At 32.5% G+C, this 23,066-nt stretch overlaps 1 protein-coding gene across 1 annotated transcript; it reads left to right on the forward strand.

Moving 5' to 3' along the window:
- The first annotated feature begins 570 nt into the window (after nucleotides 1–570).
- Nucleotides 571–2,344, forward strand: LOC121778722 (aldehyde oxidase GLOX1-like). The gene has a single exon (XM_042176125.1). The coding sequence runs from the start codon at nucleotides 684–686 to the stop codon at nucleotides 2,190–2,192; it is 1,509 nt and encodes a 502-aa protein (XP_042032059.1). The 5' UTR covers nucleotides 571–683; the 3' UTR covers nucleotides 2,193–2,344.
- The last annotated feature ends 20,722 nt before the right edge of the window (nucleotides 2,345–23,066 follow it).

Consider the following 23,066-nt stretch of genomic DNA (forward strand, 5'->3'; position numbering starts at 1 on the left):
TTAAGACCTCATTAGTACCCTAAAAACTCTTTACTCCCTTCATAACTGAATATATGTTGACTGCATTATTACAAATATATAACCAATAGAAGACTATACATTAAAATTAACTGCCCAAATAGTATATATATAGTCACACGTGATATTATATATATGTATTGAGAGTTAGAAGATTCAAATAGTATAAAGGACAAAATGAAAGCCGATTTTGTATGCAAGCAATACTGCCCCAATTTTGACCCAATACTAATATAATATTTTTGATGAAATCCATTTTCAACATTCGAAAATTAATACTCCCTCTGTCCCGCACTACTTGCACGTATTTCCTTTTTGGGCGTCCCAAGTTACTTGCACTCTTTCCATTTTTAGTAAAAATTTGCACCTATAGCCGTCATTTTTGACTTTCCTATACCCTCATTCCTTAATCTCCGTGCCGAAAAGGAAATGAGCGAGTAGCTCGGGACGGAGGGAGTAATATCCACTCATTTTGCTTTCGTGTGGGAGTCTTTTATTCTCAATTTAAACCCCTGGCCGGTGACCACAATTCTCACTACCACTCTCCAAACATGACCACTCCACTTCTTATTCTCTCCTTCTTCCTCCTCTGCCTGCCGCCACTTGCCTCCGCGGCTGGCGGCGGCAAGTGGGACTTACTCCTCCCCAACATCGGCGTCTCCGCCATGCACATGCAGCTCCTCCACACCGACCGCGTCGTCATGTTCGACCGCACCGACTTCGGCCCCTCCAACATCTCCCTCCCCAACGGCCAATGCCGCCGCGACCCCAACGACAACACCTTACACGTCGACTGCACCGCCCACTCCGTCGAATACGACGTCGTCTCCAACTCCATCCGCCCCCTCACCGTCCTCACCGACGTCTGGTGCTCCTCCGGCGCCGTCATCCCCGACGGCACCCTCGTCCAGGCCGGCGGCTTCAACGACGGCGATCACGCCGTCCGCATCTACAAACCCTGCTCCGACAACTCCTGCGACTGGCGGGAAATCTCAAACGGACTCACCCAGCGAAGGTGGTACGCCACCAGCCAAATCCTCCCCGACGGCCGCCAGATCATCGTCGGCGGCAGGGGGCAGTTCAACTACGAGTTCCACCCCAAAAAATCCGCCTCCGAGGGCCCCTACAATCTCCCCTTCCTCGCCCAGACTCACGACCCTCGCATCGAGAACAACCTCTACCCATTCGTGTTCTTGAACGTAGATGGAAATCTATTCATTTTTGCCAACAATCGAGCTATATTGTTCGATTACAAGAATTCAAAAATCATCCGGACCTACCCGGTGCTACCGGGTGGGGACCCGAGGAGCTACCCAAGCACGGGCTCCGCAGTATTGCTCCCATTAAAGAGCAATGCCGGAGCCCAAGTCTTGGTATGCGGCGGTGCGCCAAAAGGAGCTTTTGTTAGAGCAAACAATCGTGATTTTGTGAATGCTCTCAACACTTGTGGGAGGATCCGAATAAACGACCCGAATCCCCAATGGGCTATGGAGACCATGCCCTCAGGTCGGGTCATGGGTGATATGCTGTTGCTGCCTAATGGCAATGTCTTGCTCATCAACGGTGCTGGCGCGGGCACGGCCGGGTGGGAAATGGGCCGGAGCCCCGTTTTGTCACCGGTTATCTATTACCCGAATAAGCAGCCCGGATCGAGATTCGAGGTTCAGAACCCGACCTCGACTCCTAGAATGTATCACTCTGCTGCGGTGTTACTTCGCGATGGTCGAGTTCTCGTTGGTGGAAGCAATCCTCATGCATATTACAATTTCACTAAGATAATATTTCCAACGGATTTAACTCTCCAATCATTTTCACCGTCATATATGGATCCGCAATTTGAGAATATACGGCCGAAGATTCTTTCGCCCGTATCTGGATCCAAAACCGGGTACGGGCAGCAGATTCCGGTCCGGTTCAGTGTTGCGCCGGGTCAATTGGTTAAAAGTACAATCATGGTAACAATGATTGCGCCGTCATTTGCAACTCACTCATTTTCGATGAATCAAAGATTGCTGGTTCTCGACCGTGGGGATGTGATGCCTGTTGGGGGATCCGTGTACCAACTCAGGGCCGGAATGCCGGGTTCGGGTAATCTTGCACCAGCTGGGTACTACCTTCTGTTTGTGGTTCACAAAGATATTCCGAGCAAGGGAATGTGGATCCATATCCATTGAGTTATTCGGGCTGACCCGGTTGGTTTGGATTGTTGTTTGGATGATAGATACGCATTACTATTATTTGTGTACAAAATGACTTGTTTATAGGGAAAATATATGTATACTTTTTTATCAAGATTATATAAATGAACATGTACGTATCCAACAAACGCTTATATATCAATAAAATTTCATGGTATATACTATATAGGCGTGAAATTGCATTGGTTGGCTTCCTACTACCACTAAGTTGAATTCATGACGTTTCAAACTTAAATTTTGAATATTAATGGTGAGATAAAGTGGTTATAATTTGTATTCTAGGTTATACATTAATGTCTAAAAAGAGAGCTAGTGGAGACTATTTGGGTAAGGATGGGGTTGCTGTAACTGGTAAAATTTAGTCAATGTATATAATTCGTTTCGTTAAAATATGTCAAAGTGTGACTTCTTTAGTTGTTTTACAAAATATAGCAGTGTTATTAATTTTTGTCAAACAATCTTTGTGCACCCACCATTACGAATACCCACCAAAGGTATGGTTAGTATAAGTAATTTTTTGGGATGAAAGTAATTATTATACTATCAAATTAAAGTGAATGAAGTGTATTTTATATAAAAATCATTGTCTTGCAATTTTAAAATTTATTTTACAAAAAAAACTAGATCGGTCGAGTGTCACTCACACAAAGTGCATGAAAGTGTGCACTCAAATTGCATCTCCTAATAATCAACATCGAATTAATGATTTGAAACCCCATGAGAGTTAGTTTTAGGTGCATCTAATTGCACTATGTGGCCGGTCCATACTCCATACTCCCTATATTTAATTAATTACGGGGTACTTATTTTCACTAATTAAGTAATTCAATCATTTTTAACAATATTTAGTTAAGTTAATTAATTTTTACAATTAATTATTAATAAATTATGAGTGTAATAATAACTTTTAATCAAGGAATTTTGAACCCTAATTAGAGATTTAAAAATTATTACTTATTCCAATGGAATAGTAGTACTTGAATATTGTACATAGAGCATCAAAAAATTGAAAAGAATTTAATCTGTAGTGTTTAAACTTAGAAGCTAAGAGCATCCCCATCCATGCTCTTGCCAAAGAGCACGGATGTTGGTCCAGACTCACTTTTATTCATTTTTTACTACCTGCTTTTTGTCAAAGCACAACACTCACATCCATGCTCTTCCGTAAGGACATGCTCAAGGTCCCACCATTCTATTATTCAATTTAAATAAAAATATTTTCAAAATATTAAAATGCATTAAAAATACCCAAAATACTATTACTAATTATTAAAAAATTAAAAATTACATAATTAAAATCTTAAAAATTAAAAATTTCATAATTAAAGTCCTAAAAATTAAAAATTACATAATTTAAATCCTAAAAATTAAAAATTACATAATTAAATTCATAAAACTAAAAAAACCCACTACTCGTGGCCGAATTTTGCCCAAATGGAAGATGAATGTGTGTATTTATAGATGATTTTGGGATTAAAAAAATTTAAAAATAAATTAAAAAAAATTTCAAAAAAAGGTAATAAAACGGCTATATTTTTGGGAATCCGATTTTTTTTTTGGTATTATTTTTGATTTTTTTAAAAAAGAAAAAGAAAATGCCAACGGCCAATAAAAACGCGCCACGTCGCCCTGCTCAGCGGCACGGTCGTGCTCGATGTATCGAGCAGAGCCGTGCCGTTGGTAAGAGCACAACAGCGGACAGGGGCGTGCCGTGCGAGCGGCATGAACGTTGTCCTCCGCATCGAGCACCGATGCGGATGCTCTAAAGAAGATGAATTTGTTTGGTTATTTGAATGCATTTATTGTTGCTTGTGATTTAATTATGTTACTGCTTATCATCATTTTAATGGGCATCAAATGCCAATTACATCATCTTCTTTGTTTAGGTAGGTCTTAGTTTAGTAATCGAGACCGATGACAGTAATGTCATTCATGGGTATGCTGCTATTGATATATTGTTGGATTTATATAAGTATTTTGTTTCTTTTAAGCAATGTTTTAAAAACCGGACTGGCCGGTGAACTGGTGAGGCTACTGATTCACGGTTCAACCGGTCCGACCAATTCAATTACTGGTCGAACCATTTTACCTTGTAAATATAAAATTAAATATACTCTTACAAAATATATTAAATTTAGTGAGTAATATATTATAATTAATAGTAACATATAACAAAAACATATATTAAACATTTTAAGTAAATTAAATATTAAGAGTATTTAAAATAAGTGAATGGTAAAATTTAAATAATTATTAAATACATAAATTTGTAATTAGTGTAACCCAAAAAATATATATTTTACATATATAAATAGATAAAATTCATATTATCTCAAAAACATTTATGTGGTGAAATAATATTATAGACAATATATAAAACTAAACATGATTTTTAGTTAATTTGGATAAATATATACTATAATAGTATTATTAGTTAATACATAAAATTAAACTTGAATGATTAGTAAGTTTGGAGTAATATTTAGTAAATATGGAGTAATAAACTATATTAATAATATATATAATATTAAATCTTAGGTAAAATTATTTTTTTCATATATATATATGGGTGCATTATAATGATAACCCCAATTTCCGTAATAACCCTATAACTAAATCTGGACCACACATTTTTAAAATCACGTGGTCTAGATTCAAATTTAGATTTACTTCATAAAAAAAAGCGCGAGGGTAAATATGTCATTTCGCTCATGATAAAATTTACGTATCCAAATTTCGCTCATTTAATTTCTGAATTTCGCTCATTTTATCAGTCAGTCAAAAGTATCATTTTATCAACTCAGAGTATCATTCTATCCGACAAAACTATCATTCTATGCAATAAACCTAACATATATCATTTTATCATTTTATCAGTCAGTCAAAAGTATCATTTTATCAACTAAGAGTATCATTCTATCCAGCAAAACTATCATTCTATGCAATAAACCTAACATATATCATTTTATCATTTTATCAGTCAGTCAAAAGTATCATTTTATCAACTCAGAGTATCATTCTATCCGGCAAAACTATCATTCTATGCAATAAACCTAATATAATCGGCACAATACATAATATACAAACCTACAAAGCAGTAAACGTATCATTTTATCAACTCAGAGTATCATTTTTATAAGGTTACTGTCATTTTATCTGCTTAGATTATCATTTTATCAGGTAAAAGTATCATTTTATTAAACAAAAATGTCATTTTATACACCAAAAATACATATCATTCTATCGGCTGAAAGTATCATTCTACCCGGCAAAACTATCATTCTATCGGCTGAAAGTATCATTCTATCCGGCAAAACTATCATTTTATGCAGTAAACCTAACATTTATAAGCTAAAAGTATCATTTTATCAACTCAGAGTATCATTCTATCCGGAAAAACTATCATTTTTATAAGGTTACTGTCATTTTATCCGCTTAGATTATCATTTTATCAGGTAAAAGTATCATTTTATTAAACAAAAATGTCATTTTATACACAAAAAATACCTATCATTCTACCGGCTGAAAGTATCATTCTACCCGGCAAAACTATCATTCTATCGGCTGAAAGTATCATTCTATCCTGCAAAACTATCATTTTATGCAGTAAGCCTAACATTTATAAGCTAAAAGTATCATTTTATCAACTCAGAGTATAATTCTATCCGACAAAACTATCATTCTATGCAATAAACCTATCATTTTATCATTTTATCAGTCAATCAAAAGTATCATTTTATCAACTCAGAGTATCATTCTATCCGGCAAAACTATCATTCTATGCAATAAACCTATCATTTTATCATTTTATTAGTCAGTCAAAAGTATCATTTTATCAACTCAGAGTATCATTCTATCCGGCAAAACTATCATTCTATGCAATAAACCTATCATTTTATCATTTTATCATTTTACATGATATTTGGCGAAATTCAGAAATTAAATGAGGAAAATGACAGTTTTACCCCCGCACTTTTTTTTATGAAGTAAATCTAAGTTTGAATCTCAAAACTATCATTCTATGCAATAAACCTATCATTTTATCATTTTACGTGATATTTGGCAAATTTCAGAAATTAAATGAGAGAAATGACAGTTTTACCCCCCGCGCTTTTTTTCTTATGAAGTAAATCTAAGTTTAAATCTCAACCGCATGATTAGAAATATGTGTGGTCCAGATTTGGTTATAGGGTTATTACGATATTTAGGGGTTATCATATGATCACGACTATATATATATATATATATATATATATATATATATATATATATAGGGATGTATTCATTTCTTTTTCCTATATTTCCTCCCTTTTCCTTCTTAATTTCAGCCATTAGATTAGAGAAATGGACGGTCAAGATCAACATTGGGTAATTAATTCCGTGTTGCATTATTTGTCCTATTTTGTGCATTATGAGGGTACAATAGTAATCTAATAATGGCTGGAAACCGCTACGAATAATGCACCACATGGTCACGAGTAATGCATATAATTGGCTATATAATGCACAATATGTAAACTGCAATACATACGAACAAGATGTGCTGTGTTATGATGTTTGACACACGTTTCTTGTTTCCCCTAAGGGTTTAATAAGCTTAGGGGCTAGGGTATAGTACGTAGACATGTATGTAATCTTCACATGGTAACGAGTAATGGATATAATTGACTATATAATGCACAATTTGTGAACTGCAATGCATACGAACAAGATGTGATGCGTTATGATGTTTAACACACGTTTCTTGTTTCCCCTAAGGGTTTAATAAGCTTAGGGGCTAGGTTATAGTACGTACGCATTAATAACAAATTATAAAACGATACGAATAATTCACCAAATTGTCACGAGTAATGGATGTTTTTAACTATATAATGCATAATATGTGAACTGCAATGCATACGAATAAGATGTACCATGTTATGATGTTTGACACACGTTTCTTGTTTCCCCTAAGGGTTTAATAAGCTTAGGGGCTAGGGTATAGTACGTAGACATTACTAAATGCACGTATGTATTCTTCAATCCGTTGAATAACCCATATACACAATACCTCTAATAATGCATAATATACTGAGATAATGACAATTAACAGCTACATAATGCACTACCTAAACCAAATAATGCACATACGTATATTCCAATAACAACAATTTGTTAGTAATGTCTACGTACTATACCCTAGCCCCTAAGCTTATTAAACCCTTAGGGGAAACAAGAAACGTGTGTCAAACATCATAACATGGTACATCTTATTCGTATGCATTGCAGTTCACATATTGTGCATTATATAGTTAATAACATCCATTACTCGTGACAATTTGGTGAATTATTCGTATCGTTTTATAATTTGTTATTAATGCGTACGTACTATACCCTAGCCCCTAAGCTTATTAAACCCTTAGGGGAAACAAGAAACGTGTGTCAAACATCATAACACAGCACATCTTGTTCGTATGCATTGCAGTTCACAAATTGTGCATTATATAGTCAATTATATCCATTACTCGTTACCATGTGAAGATTACATACGTGTCTACGTACTATACCCTAGCCCCTAAGCTTATTAAACCCTTAGGGGAAACAAGAAACGTGTGTCCAAATATCATAACATGGTACATCTTATTCGTATGCATTGCAGTTCACATATTGTGCATTATATAGTCAATTATATGCATTACTCGTGACCATGTGGTGCATTATTCGCAGATACCAAAATGTGGCAGTTACTTTTCCGTCAAATGTCAATAATAACCATGTAATGCATACAAACACCTTCTATAATGCAACACGGAACCAGTTTTATAGAATCAATCTGATCTGTTGATGCCTTAGATCTAACGCGTAATATTAAGAAGGAAAAAGGATCTAAGATGTGATCAATTGAGATTTTTTAGCCTAATTGAGAATTGAGATGCATTATTAGCCACTCATTTTTATTAAATGAGTGGTCCAGAATTTACCACATGGAAAATATTTTTACATTAATTAATTGTGAAAGGGCAGAATGGTAATTTCATCATACATTTTATTTAATATATATTTTTTTATTTTTTAAAAAAAAATAATTTTTTTTTATTTTTATTTTTTTGTCAACTACATATACAATTCATGTCAACTACACACATATAATGTCAACTACATATACAATTCATGTCAACTGCACATATATAATGTCAACTACATATACGATTCATATCACCTATACACATATAATGTCAACTATAACCTGTTGACATTTGATGTGCAGACTATTGACATTTGATGTGCAGGGCTATTGACATTTGATGTGCAGGCTACACATCGTAGTTGACATCGCGTGAAAATTAAAAAAATTAAAAAAATTTAAAATTTTTTTTTAAAAAATTTTAAAAAAATAAAAAAAAAATTTAAAAAAATAAAAAAATAAATTTTTTTTTAGTTGTTGACATTTGATATTCTGGCTATTGAAATGAAATGACAATAATACCCTTAGTTGATATAATCTACTTGTAGTTGACATTTCAAAATGAGTGGCTGAAAATGCATCTCAATTCTCAATTAAGCTAAAAAATCTCAACCTAACAAGACCCTATATATATATATATATATGAGAGCGTTATTCTCCTATTCATCCCTTAGATCCTTTATTTTTCTTAATATGAGCCGTTAGATCTCATTCATCAAAGGTCCAGATGATCTGCATTATTACACTATAACTAGTATTAACACCCGAGCTATGCACGGGACATAAAAGTTTCAAATAATGAATATAAAATATAATAAATATATAGAAAATCAGAATCGAAAGAAATATGGAGATTTAAAAAAACAGAAATGCACTTATCTTGTCTCACTCAAAATGAAGAATTTACTACTCCCCAGTGAATGAAACATTTATGCAATTTTAATTTATAATCTAAGTGAAGTAAAAACAATAAAATTAATGACAAAAATAAGATGTGTGACTAAAGATCAAAGAGTATGAATTAATTAGAATAAGATATACAAATAAAGAAAATATGTGTGAGTAAAGATGTTTATTGAAAGTGCTATGCAAGTCATTAATCCAAATAAAAGGTAAATTAATATATAAATTTAATAGCTTAATTTATAAAAAATTAATTTGAAAAAAATATATGAAATATTAAACATATCCACATTAAATATATGCATAATTTAAATCATATAAATTTAAAACTTATTTGAGAAGTCAGGTTAGAAAATTTGTATTATCCAATAATCACATTTTAGTTGACTGTTTATTTCTTTCTTTTAATTTCAGACCATAGCATAACTTGATATACATTTCCAATGACTAAATGAATTTTTTATATTGAAAAGAATAAATTTCTTACTTCCCGCCACATATACATATAAAAAGTAAATTACTACTATCACTTAAAATAACGATAATATTTTATGCATCTTGTTTGTTTTGAATAATGTGAGAATTTACACTACTCTTTATATTAAAAAGTATTGCAATAAATGATTAAATCTCAATTTTAACCTAAATAAATGGAAGACAAACTAACTCTCTAGCACAATTCCAATTTAACTCAAATATAAGGCTAATTAATATATAAATTTAATAACTTAATTATAAAAAAATTTAATGGTAGTGCACTATTTAAATGTGTTTTAACAATTCTTCAAGAAGTTAGCATTTTATTGGGCTATTATTTGTCCAATTGTTTTTACCTTAAAAAATTATTTTTTAATAGAAGACACCTCATCTTTCCATTTTCCCTCCAAAAAGGGTATTAAGGACTTTTCATGAAACTTGCACTTTAGATTAGTATAGATGGTGCATTATTAGCCGGTGTGCATTATTCAACTGAAAATCTGCATTATTACACTATAATGGTGCATTATTAGTCGGTGTGCATTATTCAACGGAAATTCTACATTATTAAATGACACGTGGCACTAATCTAACCGTCGGATGACAAAATCGTGGGGCTGAGATCAAGAAGGAAAAAGGAGAAAATATGCAAAAAGGAAATAAATACATCCATATATATATATATATATATATATATATATATATATATATAGAGTTGTGATCATATGATAACCCCTAAATATCGTAATAACCCTATAACCAAATCTGAACCACACATATTTTCTAATCTAGTGGTTGAGATTCAAACTTAGATTTACTTCATAAAAAAAGGCGTGGGGGGTAAATATGTCATTTCCCTCATTTAAATTTCTAAATTTCGCTCCATTCTTTCTCTCTTTCTCATTTCGATTCTTTCCTATTCTCCGCGATTTGGTTTCAGATTTCCATAATCTCTAGATTTCCATAATCTCCAGATTTCCTTCCGATTATTTCCATAGAGATTTCCTTCCGATTATTTCAATAGACTCCAGATTTTCTTCCGATTATTTTAATAGACTCCAGATTTCCTTCCGATTTGGTTCATTATTCCATAATCTCCAGATTTTCATTGATTATATGTTCAATAGCTGTCAGAATTTGCTTCGATGGAGAACGTAGCAAATAACGATGGTAACAATCATTATCTATTATTTAGCTTATTGATTGTGTTCATATTTTAATTTATTGATTGTTTTGATTCATGTATTGAATTTGATTTTTGATAAATATTAGTTGTCGATTGGTTTATGTTTCTGATGTACTGAAATTCTTATTTAATTAAATTATGTATTGCCGTTTTTGTGTTAAGATGATAGTTTTGGCTTATAAATTTTAGGTTTGCAGCATAAAATGATAGTTTTGCCGGATACAATGATATTCTGAGTTGATAAAATGATACTCTTTCTGATGATAGTTTTGCCGGATACAATGATATTCTGAGTTGATAGTTTTGCAACCTGTGCTATTAACAAAATGTTGCTTTCAGCACATAAAATGATACTTTTGTTTATAAAATGATACATTTGTCATAAAAATGACACTTTTACCTGATAAAATGATTAAGCGGATAAAATGACATTAACCTTATAAAAATGATAGTTTAGCTGACGAAATGGCATATAAGCTGATAAAATGATACTTTAACGTGACAAAATGACATAAAACTGATAAAATGATAGTTTTGCCGGATAGAATGATACTCATAGTTGATAAAATGATACTTTTGGCTTATAAATCTTAGGTTTACTGCATAAAATGATAGTTTTGCCGGATAGAATGGTACTTTCAGCAGATAGAATGATAGGTATTTTTTATGTATAAAATGACATTTTTGTTTAATAAATGATACTTTTACCTGATAAAATGATAATATAAGCGGATAAAATGACAGTAACCTTATAAAAATGATAGTTTTTCCGGATAGAATGATACTCTGAGTTAATAAAATGATACTTTTTGCTTATAAATGTTGGGTTTACTGCATAAAATGATAGTTTGGCCGGATAGAATGATACTTTCAGCAGATAGAATGATAGGTATTTTTGGTGTATAAAGACATTTTTGTTTAATAAAATGATACTTTTACCTGATAAAATGATAATTTAAGCGGATAAAATGACAGTAACCTTATAAAAATGATAGTTTTTCCGGATAGAATGATACTCTGAGTTAATAAAATGATACTTTTTGCTTATAAATGTTAGGTTTACTGCATAAAATGATAGTTTGGCCGGATAAAATGATACTTTCAGCAGATAGAATGATAGGTATTTTTTGTGTATAAAATGACATTTTTGTTTAATAAAATGATACTTTTACCTGATAAAATGATAATTTAAGCGGATAAAATGATAGTAACCTTATAAAAATGACAGTTTTCCAGATAGAATGATACTCTGAGTTAATAAAATGATACTTTTTGCTTATAAATGTTAGGTTTACTGCATAAAATGATAGTTTTGCCGGATAGAATGATACTTTCAGCAGATAGAATGATAGGTATTTCTGGTGTATAAAATGACATTTTTGTTTAATAAAATGATACTTTTAACTGATAAAATGATAATTTAAGCGGATAAAATGATAGTAACCTTATAAAAATGATACTCTAAGTAGATAAAATGATACGTTTACTGCGTTTGTATATTATGTATTGTGCCGATTATGTGTTAAGATGATACTTTTGGCTTATAAATTTTAGGTTTGCAGCATAAAATGATAGTTTTGCCGGATACAATGACATTCTGAGTTTATAAAATGATACTTTTTCTGATGATAGTTTTTCCTAATAAAATGATACTCTGAGTTGATAAAATGATACTTTTACTGATTTGTAGGTTTGTACATTCCTGTTTGTGATGATGCTTTGAAGCTAATGATTGGTATGAAATTCAATACATTAGTAGAAGCATCTGGTTTCTATGAACACTATGTCCGTTCAGTTGGTTTTGGCATTCGTAAACTGGGCAACAAATCAGTTCATGGTATTATTAAGTGGCAGTATTTGGCTTGCAGCAGACAAGGCTCTAAGAGTTTTATACCTGGTCATGCATCCAAATCAACTGAAGTGTCTGTTAAGAAGCGTAGGTGTCGGTCGTTTAGGTGTGAATGTCTTGCTAAGCTCAACTTGAGATATTTTTTAGATAGTATTAGCAGCGGGTATGAGTTTTCAGTTTGTTGAGTATCATAATCACTTAATGGTTGCGGATGAGCATAGGCATTTTATGACGGCCAATCGCAGTCTGGATCCTATCCATCGAAGTTTTATGGAGGACTGTGGCAGGTGTAATATTGGTCCCACTCAAACATTCAAACTTTTGAAGGAGATAATGGGTGGACCTGGAAATGTTGGATGTGATATTATTGATATTAGAAATGGTTATCGTGATATTATGTCCAATATTGATGGTTCAGATGCTCAAATGATTTTTGATTATATGCGTTCTCAGAAGGAATTATCTGATGCCTTCTATTATGAAATTGAGATAGGATCTCATGGAAAATTAACTAAACTCTTCTGGGCTGATGCTATTTCAAGACGAAATTAACATATGTTTGGAGATGTAATTTCATTTGATTCAACATACAACACTAACAGATATATTACTTTTGTTGCTAAAAGACCTAAAATGATACGTTTTGCTGATACAATGATACTTTTTGTTGATACAATGATACTTTTTTGCTGATACAATTATATTTCAGCGGATACAATGATACTTTTTGCTGATAAAATGATAGTTATATCTGAGAACTGATACTTTTCTGTATGCATGAAAATATAACTCATTTTTATGCTATGTTTTGAAGGTATTGCATGATTTTTGCTCTATTCACTGGAAAAGATAACCATTCCAGAGCAGTTACATTTGGAGCTGGATTGTTATCAAGTGAAGGTAGAGACTCATATTCTTGGTTATTTGGCTGTTTTGTTCGATGTATGGGGGTTGCACCCAAAATTATTATCACCGATCAAGATTGGAGGATGAAACTTGATGTTCAACAAGTACTTTTACAAACAAGGCACCGATGGTGCATGTGGCATATTATGGTTAAGGTGTCAGATAAGTTGCCCAAATCCTTGCTTGGTAGTGAAGATTTCAAAAAAGAGTTTAATGCATGTGTTTGGCCTGATTTGTTAGAGCCTGATGAGTTTGATATAATATGGAATGATATTATGGAACGGTATGGATTAGAAGACGTCCACTGGTTTGGATCGATGTTTGAAGATAGAGAATTCTGGGTTCCTGCTTATTTTCGAGATTTTCCCATGGGGTTGCTTCTTAGGACTACATCGATGTCTGAATCAGAGAATAACTTTTTTAAAAACTACACAAAGCCTCGTGCAAATCTTGTACAGTTCATCAATTTCTTTAACTGTGCTGTGGGAGATCAAAGGAATGCCAATTCACGATTGAACTACTTGGATTACTCAACTATTCCTGATTTATCAACCCAATTGCCTATTGAGAAGCATGCATCTACAATCTACACTGATTCTATTTTCAAACATGTACAAAAGGAAATAAGTATGGTATGTGAGATTGTTTCGATAATTGTTGAGGATAACATCAAGATGCATAAGGTCAAGGACCAATATGGTAGAACATGGGATGTTAAGTATGATTGTAAGCAAGACACATTCGACTGCAGTTGTAAGAAGTTTTCCAGAATTGGTTTGTTATGTTGTCATATATTTTGTTTGTTGAAGAATAAGTCTGCTAATCTCATTCCTGAGAAATATTTTGGTCGAAGGTGGTTGAAGAGCTCTTTACTAAAGGCAGCCCATGGTCTACCATTTGAACGTGAGCTCCAATTTTAACCTTATTTGTAAAAACTCTATTTTTCAGTCATTGAAATGATAGTATTTATTGTAATAATGTTATCTTTTACCTTGCAGATTTGGATGAAAAGCAGGAAGTTAAGAAAAAGTTGTTGGGAAGTATGGATCATCTGTCTTTGTTATGTGCTGGTCTTGATGATTTGGAAGAGCATATATTTGGAAATTGTGCAACACCTTCAGTCATCGAAAAGAAAAAGATGATTGAGAATTTTTATGGAATGGCAGTACCTGATGTAATTGATGTACATCCTCCAGATGTTATTCGTACCAAAGGATCGGCTAGTGACAGGGTATCAAAGAGGGAAAGTGCAATAAAGAAAGCAAATAAGCCAAAACGACGGTGTGGTAAATGTCATGAGATGGGTCATCATGATTCAAGAAATTGTGGTAGATTCAATGAGAAGGCAGATTGAAGCCATTTGATATAAACTGACACTTTCAGCCGATAAAATGATAATTTCAGCAAAAAATGATAGATATTTTTGGCTTATAAATGTTAGGTTTACTATATAAAATGATAGTTTTGCTAGATAGAATGATACTCTGAGTTTATAAAATGATAAATGTTACTCGCAGTAGATAAAATCATATTTCTAACCTATAAAATGACAAAATGATACTTGCAGCCGATAAAATGATATTTCTGACTGATAGAATGATACTTTGAGTTGATAAAATGATACTTTTGTTTATAAATGTTAGATTTACTGCATAAAATGATAGTTTTGACTGATAGAATGATACTCTGAGTTGATAAAATTATACTTTTGCCGATAGAATGATCCACTGAGTTGACAAAATCATAGTTTTACCGGATAAAATGACAAAATGATACTTGCAGCCGATAAAATGATATTTCTGACTGATAGAATGATACTTTGAGTTGTTAAAATGATACTTTTGTTTATAAATGTTAGATTTACTGCTTAAAATGATAGTTTTGACTGATAGAATGATACTATGAGTTGATAAAATGATACTTTTGCCGATAGAATGATACTCTGAGTTGACAAAATCATAGTTTTGCCAGATAGAATGATACTCTGAGCCGATAAAATGATATTTCTGACTGATAGAATGATACTTTGAATTGATAAAATGATACTTTTGTTTATAAAATATATAAGGGAAAAATTGTCATTTCATTTACAAATTGGCGCGTTGGTAGAAAACGTGAACTAGACGCTAAATTTAATTTCTCTAACACTCAAACCCTTCGAATCGCTTCCAACCCCTCCGAATCGCTTCCAAACTCTCCGATCGCATTCAAACCGTAGTTTCTTCAGTTTCAAAGGTAAATCCATCCAAATTCTATAATATGACGTCGGAAAACGCTCAAGGATCATCGAAGAAAGGTTGGATGAAGTTTTTTACTTATTTCACTTTTGTTTTTGCTCGATTTTATCATTTTGCCTGCGATTATCCTTTTTTTTAGATTCTATAGTTTTTTAGTGTAGATTTATAGTTACATATGACAACATGATGAATTTTCTTTAAATTTACTTCATACTTGGTTTTGTATCATCAATACATACCTTGTTCCATATCCTAACTCAGCGGTTTTTAGATTCTAAATCAGCGGTTTATGCGAAGAAGTTTATCATTATTTAGTATCTCAGTGAATAATTTTGAGCTATATTAAGTGTGTATTCATTAATTTGACCACTTTTTTTGTATGTCTTCCAGCCTCAAAGCGTGGGAGGTCACAAACCAACGATGAAGAAGAAATGCTTGCCAGAAAGAAACAGGATAAAGGAAAGAGCGTTAAAGATATTAGTTATAAAGTTCCTTCGTGTGATGAAATTAAAAGTTCAATTAGGGAGGCTGCAGATGCTATTAGTAAAATGATGAGGTATATAAAGGATGCTCCAGCAAATACCAATGACACCAATTGCTTCAAAGTTGCAGCTATAAATGCACTAAAGATGGTTGGTGTGGAGGTTGATCAAGGGGACCAAGCTGTGTCTAAGCCAATTGAAAACATGACACAAGCTATGGAAGAGGATCAAGAAGATGATCCAGAATGGATTCAGCTTATGGAAAAAATGATGGAAGCTCATGATAAAAAATGCAAATTAGTGAATGAAGGCACATCAATTTTGCCTGATATTAACTTGGGAAAGAAAACAGTAAGTTGAAGATTTGGGAAACAATTTATTTACTTTTTTGAGTTTTTATTCTTATGTTATATCACATTTCACTATTTGCAGGAGACAAATGATTATAATCCGTCAACCAAAATAGTAGTTTCCAATCCAGACATGGTAAGTGTTAAGCAATGATATATCTCATCCATTCACCAACACTTCTAACAAACACGAAGTGAACTATATGTCTTATATAGTGAAGTTTTCATATCATTCTTGCCTTGACAGACAACTGCTAGGATTGAACAAATGGAGAGGATGGTCCAGGCCAAAACCAAGTTTACCTTGAAGGAGTCACAAATCTTTTTGTGGATTATGACAACATATGAATTAAATGAGTAAGATTTATATTATAGTTCTGATTTAGAAGAAAAATATACAAAAGATGTGCTAACACACACACATCTTTGAACAGGGACGCCATAGTGTATGATAATAATGTCATAACGGTAACAAAAAGAGAATTCTGTTCACTATTGCCACGTACGCTAATAGAAGTGGGTGCGATCAGTGCATGGGCTTCTTATTTGAATAATATGGAAGGATACATGGCTCTATCTTTATCACGACGCCTCTTTTTCACAACATACCCATCCGTAAGAATAATATAAATTTTGAAAAATAAATTGCATGGTATATGTTCATTATAAAGCATGATTATATATATGCTTGTCTATCATCTTCATCAGCAGCAACATTAGGAAGTTTCTCTCCTAATACACAAAAGATTTCAGTGTGTTAAACGATTTATGTCATTATATAAAGTCAAAGTATCATTTTATCCCCTGAAACTATCATTTTATCCCCTGAAACCATCATTTTATCAAGTACAACTATAATTATATCAAGTGCAACTAGTAAGTTTATCATTTTACCCACTGAAACTATAATTTTATTCCCAGAACCTATCATTTTCAATTATTTCCATCCAGATTTGACTTGTCTCATCTTTCAGCTGTATACAATTGTTGACCGGCCTTATGGGGCCGACCTCATGACTCTATTTGATAGATTCTGTGACAATTTACAAACTAAGGTTGAACAAATTCCGTATTTCAAATGGGACGATGTAGATTTGGTAAATACTAAACACAATTGATTCTTTGTTATATTACTAATTGTTTTTATTCTGAAATTATTATTATTATCTATGTAGGTGTTCTTTCCAATATGTGCTGTAGAACATTAATATACCATATGCTTCAGATTCAGTACTAAAAGTATAGTGGTGATTGACAATTCGAAGAATGCTGACGATGAGGACGTATTAATCAAATATGGTGGCATACCTGGAAATGTGGTAAGTATACATGATATATAGTAAAGTATTTTTGTGATTACAGTGAAGTATAGCACTCTTTATAGTGAACTACATCTGATATTCATAATGATATATTGCAGAGATTGTTTTTTTGTCATTTTTTGACAAAAATGGGGTATCACAACCAAAGCAAATCAATAAAGTATGCGAGCATAGTAATGCTCAAAATTCCTTGGAGAACAACATCAAATGTAGAAGATTGTGGAGTTTATTTTATGCGACATTTGGAATGTTATTATGGTGAGCGTGAACAAGATTAGAATTGTGGATTAACTGCAAGAAGCAAGGGAATACTCCAAAGACTGAGAGCAAAGTATTGCAGCGCATTATTATTGTCGGAAAAAAACCATGAGGCATTGAATATCTTGTCACTAGCATCAAAGCATTATGAAGAATATGGGAAAACAAATAACACAGATGTGGAAAAAATTATTGTAAACTTCAAGCGTTCATAAACTATTGTAGAAAACTTCATTTAAATTCAATAGCAAGTACTTATTGTACATTAATATCTTGTTTACTATTTAATTCACTGTTGTGTTGTATCTATTTACTTCACTGAATAAGGAACTAGTGTTTTGTGAACAAGAGTGAAGTAAAATCCAAATAAGAGTGATGTGTTTTGCTTGATAAAATGATATTTTACTGATTTGTAGGTATGTACATTCCTGTTTGTGATGATGCTTTGAAGCCAATGATTGGTAGTTAAGATGATACTTTTGGCTTATAAATGTTAGGTTTACTGGATAAAATGATAGTTTTGCTTGATAGAATGATACTCTGAGTTGATAAAATGATACTTTTGCCGATAGAATGATACTCTGAGTTGACAAAATAATAGTTTTGCCGGATAGAATGATACTCTGAGATTATAAAATGATAAAAGTTACTCGCAGCAGATAAAATGATATTTCTATCCTATAAAATGATAAAATGATACTTGCAGCCGATAAAATGATATTTCTGACTGATAGAATGATACTTTGAGTAGATAAAATGATACTTTTGGTTATAAAATGATACATTCGTCATAAAATGACACTTTAACCTGATAAAATGATAATCTAACCTTGTAAAATGATATATAAGCTGAAGAAATGGTATATAAGCTGATAAAATGACATAAAAATGATAAAATGATAGTTTTGCCGGATAAAATGATACTTTAAGTTGATAAAATGATACTTTTGGCTTATAAATGTTAGGTTTACAACATAAAATGATAGTTTTGACGGATAGAATGATACTCTGAGTTAATAAAATGATACTTTTACTGATATGTAGTTATGTACATTCATGTTTGTAATGATGCTTTGAAGCCAATGATTGGTAGTTAAGATGATACTTTAGTCTTATAAATGATAGGTTTACTGTATAAAATGATAGTTTTACCGGATAGAATGATATTCTGAGTTGATAAAATGATACTTTTGTTTATAAAATCATATTTCTAACCTATAAAATGATAAAATGATACTTGCAGCCGATAAAATGATATTTCTGATTGATAGAATGATACTCTGAGTTGATAAAATGATACTTTTGAAAGGATTGAACTTTTGACAAATCCAAACTTTTAAAGGATTGAACTTTCATTTTATACCTAACACTATTTTTTTCATAAGTTGGAGTATTTTGTGATTACTTTAATAAAGTGGGGATAAATAATTAATAAAATATGTAAGGGCAAAATTGTTATTTCGTTTTCAAATTAGCGCGTCGATAGAAACGTGAACTAGACGCTAAATTTGATTTCTCTGACACTCAAACCCTCTGAATCGCTTCCAAACCCTCTGAATCGCTTCCAAACTCTCCGATCGCATTCAAACCGTTGTTTCTTCAGTTTCGAAGGTAAATCCTTCCAAATTCTGTAATATGACGTCGGAAAACGCTCAAGCATCATCGAAGAAAGGTTGGATGAAGTTTTTTACTTATTTCACTTTTGTTTTTGCTCGATTTTATCATTTTGCCTGCGATTCTCCTTTTTTTTAGATTCTATAGTTTTTTAGTGTAGATTTAGAGTTACATATGACAGCATGATGAATTTACTTCGAATTTACTTCATACTTGGTTTTGTATCATCAATACATACCTTGTTCCATATCCTAACTCAGTGGTTTTTAGATTCTAAATTAGCGGTTTATTCGAAGAAGTTCATCAGTGTCTATAGCAAATGTGTGACTATAGCGGCAAAACTCATATTGATAAAGCGAATAGTTGAGATCCGTTAGTTTATCAGTATCTGCAACCATATCCTAACCTCCTGACCTTATTAAAACGCTTTGGTTTAGAAAAATGTGTGCATCAGTAATGCAGATTCGAAGAAGTTTATTTGAGTGCTGATTTTGTGAGTAGTGTTTTGTTCTACTTAAGTGACAAGTTTTATTCTCTCTCCTGTTTTGAAGTCATTGAAATTTAGTAAATGATAGTTTCAAAAGGTAAAATTATATTTTCAGGTGATAAAATGATATTTTCATGTGATAAAATGATAGTTTCAGGTGCTAAAATGATACTTTGACTTTATATAATGACATAAATCGTTTAACAGACTGAAATCTTTTGTGTATTAGGAAACAACATTCCTGATGCTGTTGCTGATGATGATGTTAGACTCTTAATGATGGTTTCAGAAGGTAAAATGATAAATCTTTTGTGTATTAATGATACATCTCTAAATTGAAAATGATAGTTTCAGGGGATAAAATTATAGTTGCACTTGATAAAATGATGGTTTCAGGGGATAAAATGATAGTTTCAGGTGATAAAATGATAGTTTCAGGTTATAAAATGATAGTTTCAGTGTGTAAAATGATAGTTTCAGGGGATAAAATGATAGGTTCAGTGATAAAATGATACTTTTACATCATAAAATGATAGTTTTTAAATGATAAAATGATACTTTTGCATAAAATAATGATAGTTTCGGAGAATAAAATTATAGTTTCAGTGGGTAAAATGATAAACTTACTAGTTGCACTTGATAAAATTATAGTTGCACTTGATAAAATGATGGTTTCAGGAGATAAAATGATAGTTTCAGTTGATAAAATGATATTTTTACTTTATATAATAACATAAATCGTTTAACACAGTGAAATATTTTGTGTATTAGGAACAAACATTCCTGATGCTGGTGTTGATCATGATGATAGACATTTAGTGATGGTTTCAGAAGGTAAAATGATAAATCTTTTGTGTATTAATGATAAATCTCTACATTGAAAATGATAGTTTCAGAAGGTAAAATGATAGTTGCACTTGATAAAATGATAGTTGTACTTGATAAAATGATAGTTTCAGGGGATAAAATGATAGTTTCAGTGAGTAAAATGATAGGTTCAGTGATAAAATGATACTTTTGCATAAAATGATAGTTTCTTGGAATAAAATGATAGTTTCAGTAGGTAAAATGATAAACTTACTAGTTGCACTTGATAAAATGATAGCTTCAGGGGATAAAATGATAGTTTCAGGGGGTAAAATGATAGTTTCTGGGGATAAAATGATACTTTGACTTAATATAATGACATAAACTGTTTAACACACTGAAATCTTTTGTGTATTAGGTGATGCTGATGCTGCTGATGATGATAGACTATTAGCAGATGAAATAGAAAGTATAAAAAATAATAAGAAAAGAAAGAATGATGATGCAAGTAAGAAGAAGGCAGCTGCAAAGAAGTGCAAGAAAATAGTTGTTCAAGATGATACAACCATTCACTCACCGACTTTGGCAGGAAGAAGGAATACTGACTTCTTCGTAAACATGCTCGAAACTCTAAACAAGAATAAAAAAAGAGCTGTTAGAGAGATTGGGTTTGGCGCACTCCTAAACTTCAAAATAAGAAGTTTCCCAAGATCATTGGCTTATTATCAGATTTACAACTTTAACCATAAAAGTTGTTCAATTAAATTGAACAACGAGGAATCACTATTTTTAGATGATGAAGATGTTCATATTACTCTTGGGTTCCCGATGGGATCTTTACCTATGAGTAGGATCAAATTTTAGAAAAATATCAACATCAAAAGTGAAATTGCTAGATTCTGTAAAGGTGGAGAAAAAAATATGGTTCCAGCGTATGTTGTAGAGCAGATGATGAAAGACGAAGAAGGTGGTGAGTGGTTCAAAAAGAATTTTATGATTATGGTGGAGTATGCCTTGATCAACACCCCTGCTGATGGAAATCTGAGCCCACAAGTTTTAGATTACATAGCTGATGTGGAGAAGATCAAAGAATACAATTGGTGTAGCTATCTAGACAAATCGAAGGTTTGATTTGATTATAAAAAAACAATTAAACATAAACAAGTTAAAAGCACGCAACAAAGGATATGTTTCAAATAAGAGAGTGAAGTAGAGCTTTGGATCCAACTACAACGAACACAATGTGAACAATTCAACAACTTCTATTACTAAATTGAAGTCTCTAGGATTACTAGGAAAGCCGCTAGTCAAGGCTAAGCCCTCTCTCGAGTGCACCCAACCCGTTGATTAACCATTAACATTGAAGTCTCCTTCTAATACTTCACAATTAACTCCTTAAAACAAAAGGCTCAAGCCCTCACTCTAGAATTCCTTCTCTCGAATGCAAATTATCTAGGTGTTGTTCATTCTTTTATCAATCCTAATTAGGTATCTCTCGATTACTCAAAACTAGGTCAACAAACTCAATTGGTAGCTAAGCAATTGAATTGAAAAAGCTCAAGAATGGAACAAAGGAATCACAAGAGCATAGGTAATCAAAAGTCCTTAAATTAATCAAAAGTGTTCATTGTAGTCTTCACCAAAACTCTACAAGAGATTTAGCTACTCATATTCAATGCAAATTCACAAGATAAATCCATGGAAAGTGAACTAAACATAAGAAAACTAATAAAGATACTCCCAAAGGTGGATTGAGTGGGCAAATCGTCTTCGTCTTCGTCTTCAACCTTGTTGATGAATCGGACTCTTTGTCGCTTTAATCTGGTCTCCAATGCTCAAAAGCTGCTCCTGGGGGCGTGTGTATTGTCACTGGTGTCGAAACCTAGGTCTCATTTTATACCCGGGGCGGAAATAATAGCAATTAAGTCTCGCCGATCACATCGCCCGGCCGGGCGATTTTAAGTCTCCAAAACGCCCGGTCGGGCGAACAGTCGAGAATTATACTTCCTTCACATCGCCCGGTCGGGC

The sequence above is a fragment of the Salvia splendens genome, chromosome 19 (genome assembly GCF_004379255.2).
Source record: "Salvia splendens isolate huo1 chromosome 19, SspV2, whole genome shotgun sequence".
NCBI lineage: Eukaryota > Viridiplantae > Streptophyta > Magnoliopsida > Lamiales > Lamiaceae > Salvia > Salvia splendens.

Coding starts and splice junctions, on each gene's coding strand:
- LOC121778722 (XM_042176125.1), top strand. CDS start 684: ATGCACATGCAGCTCCTCCACACCGACCGCGTCGTCATGTTCGACCGC.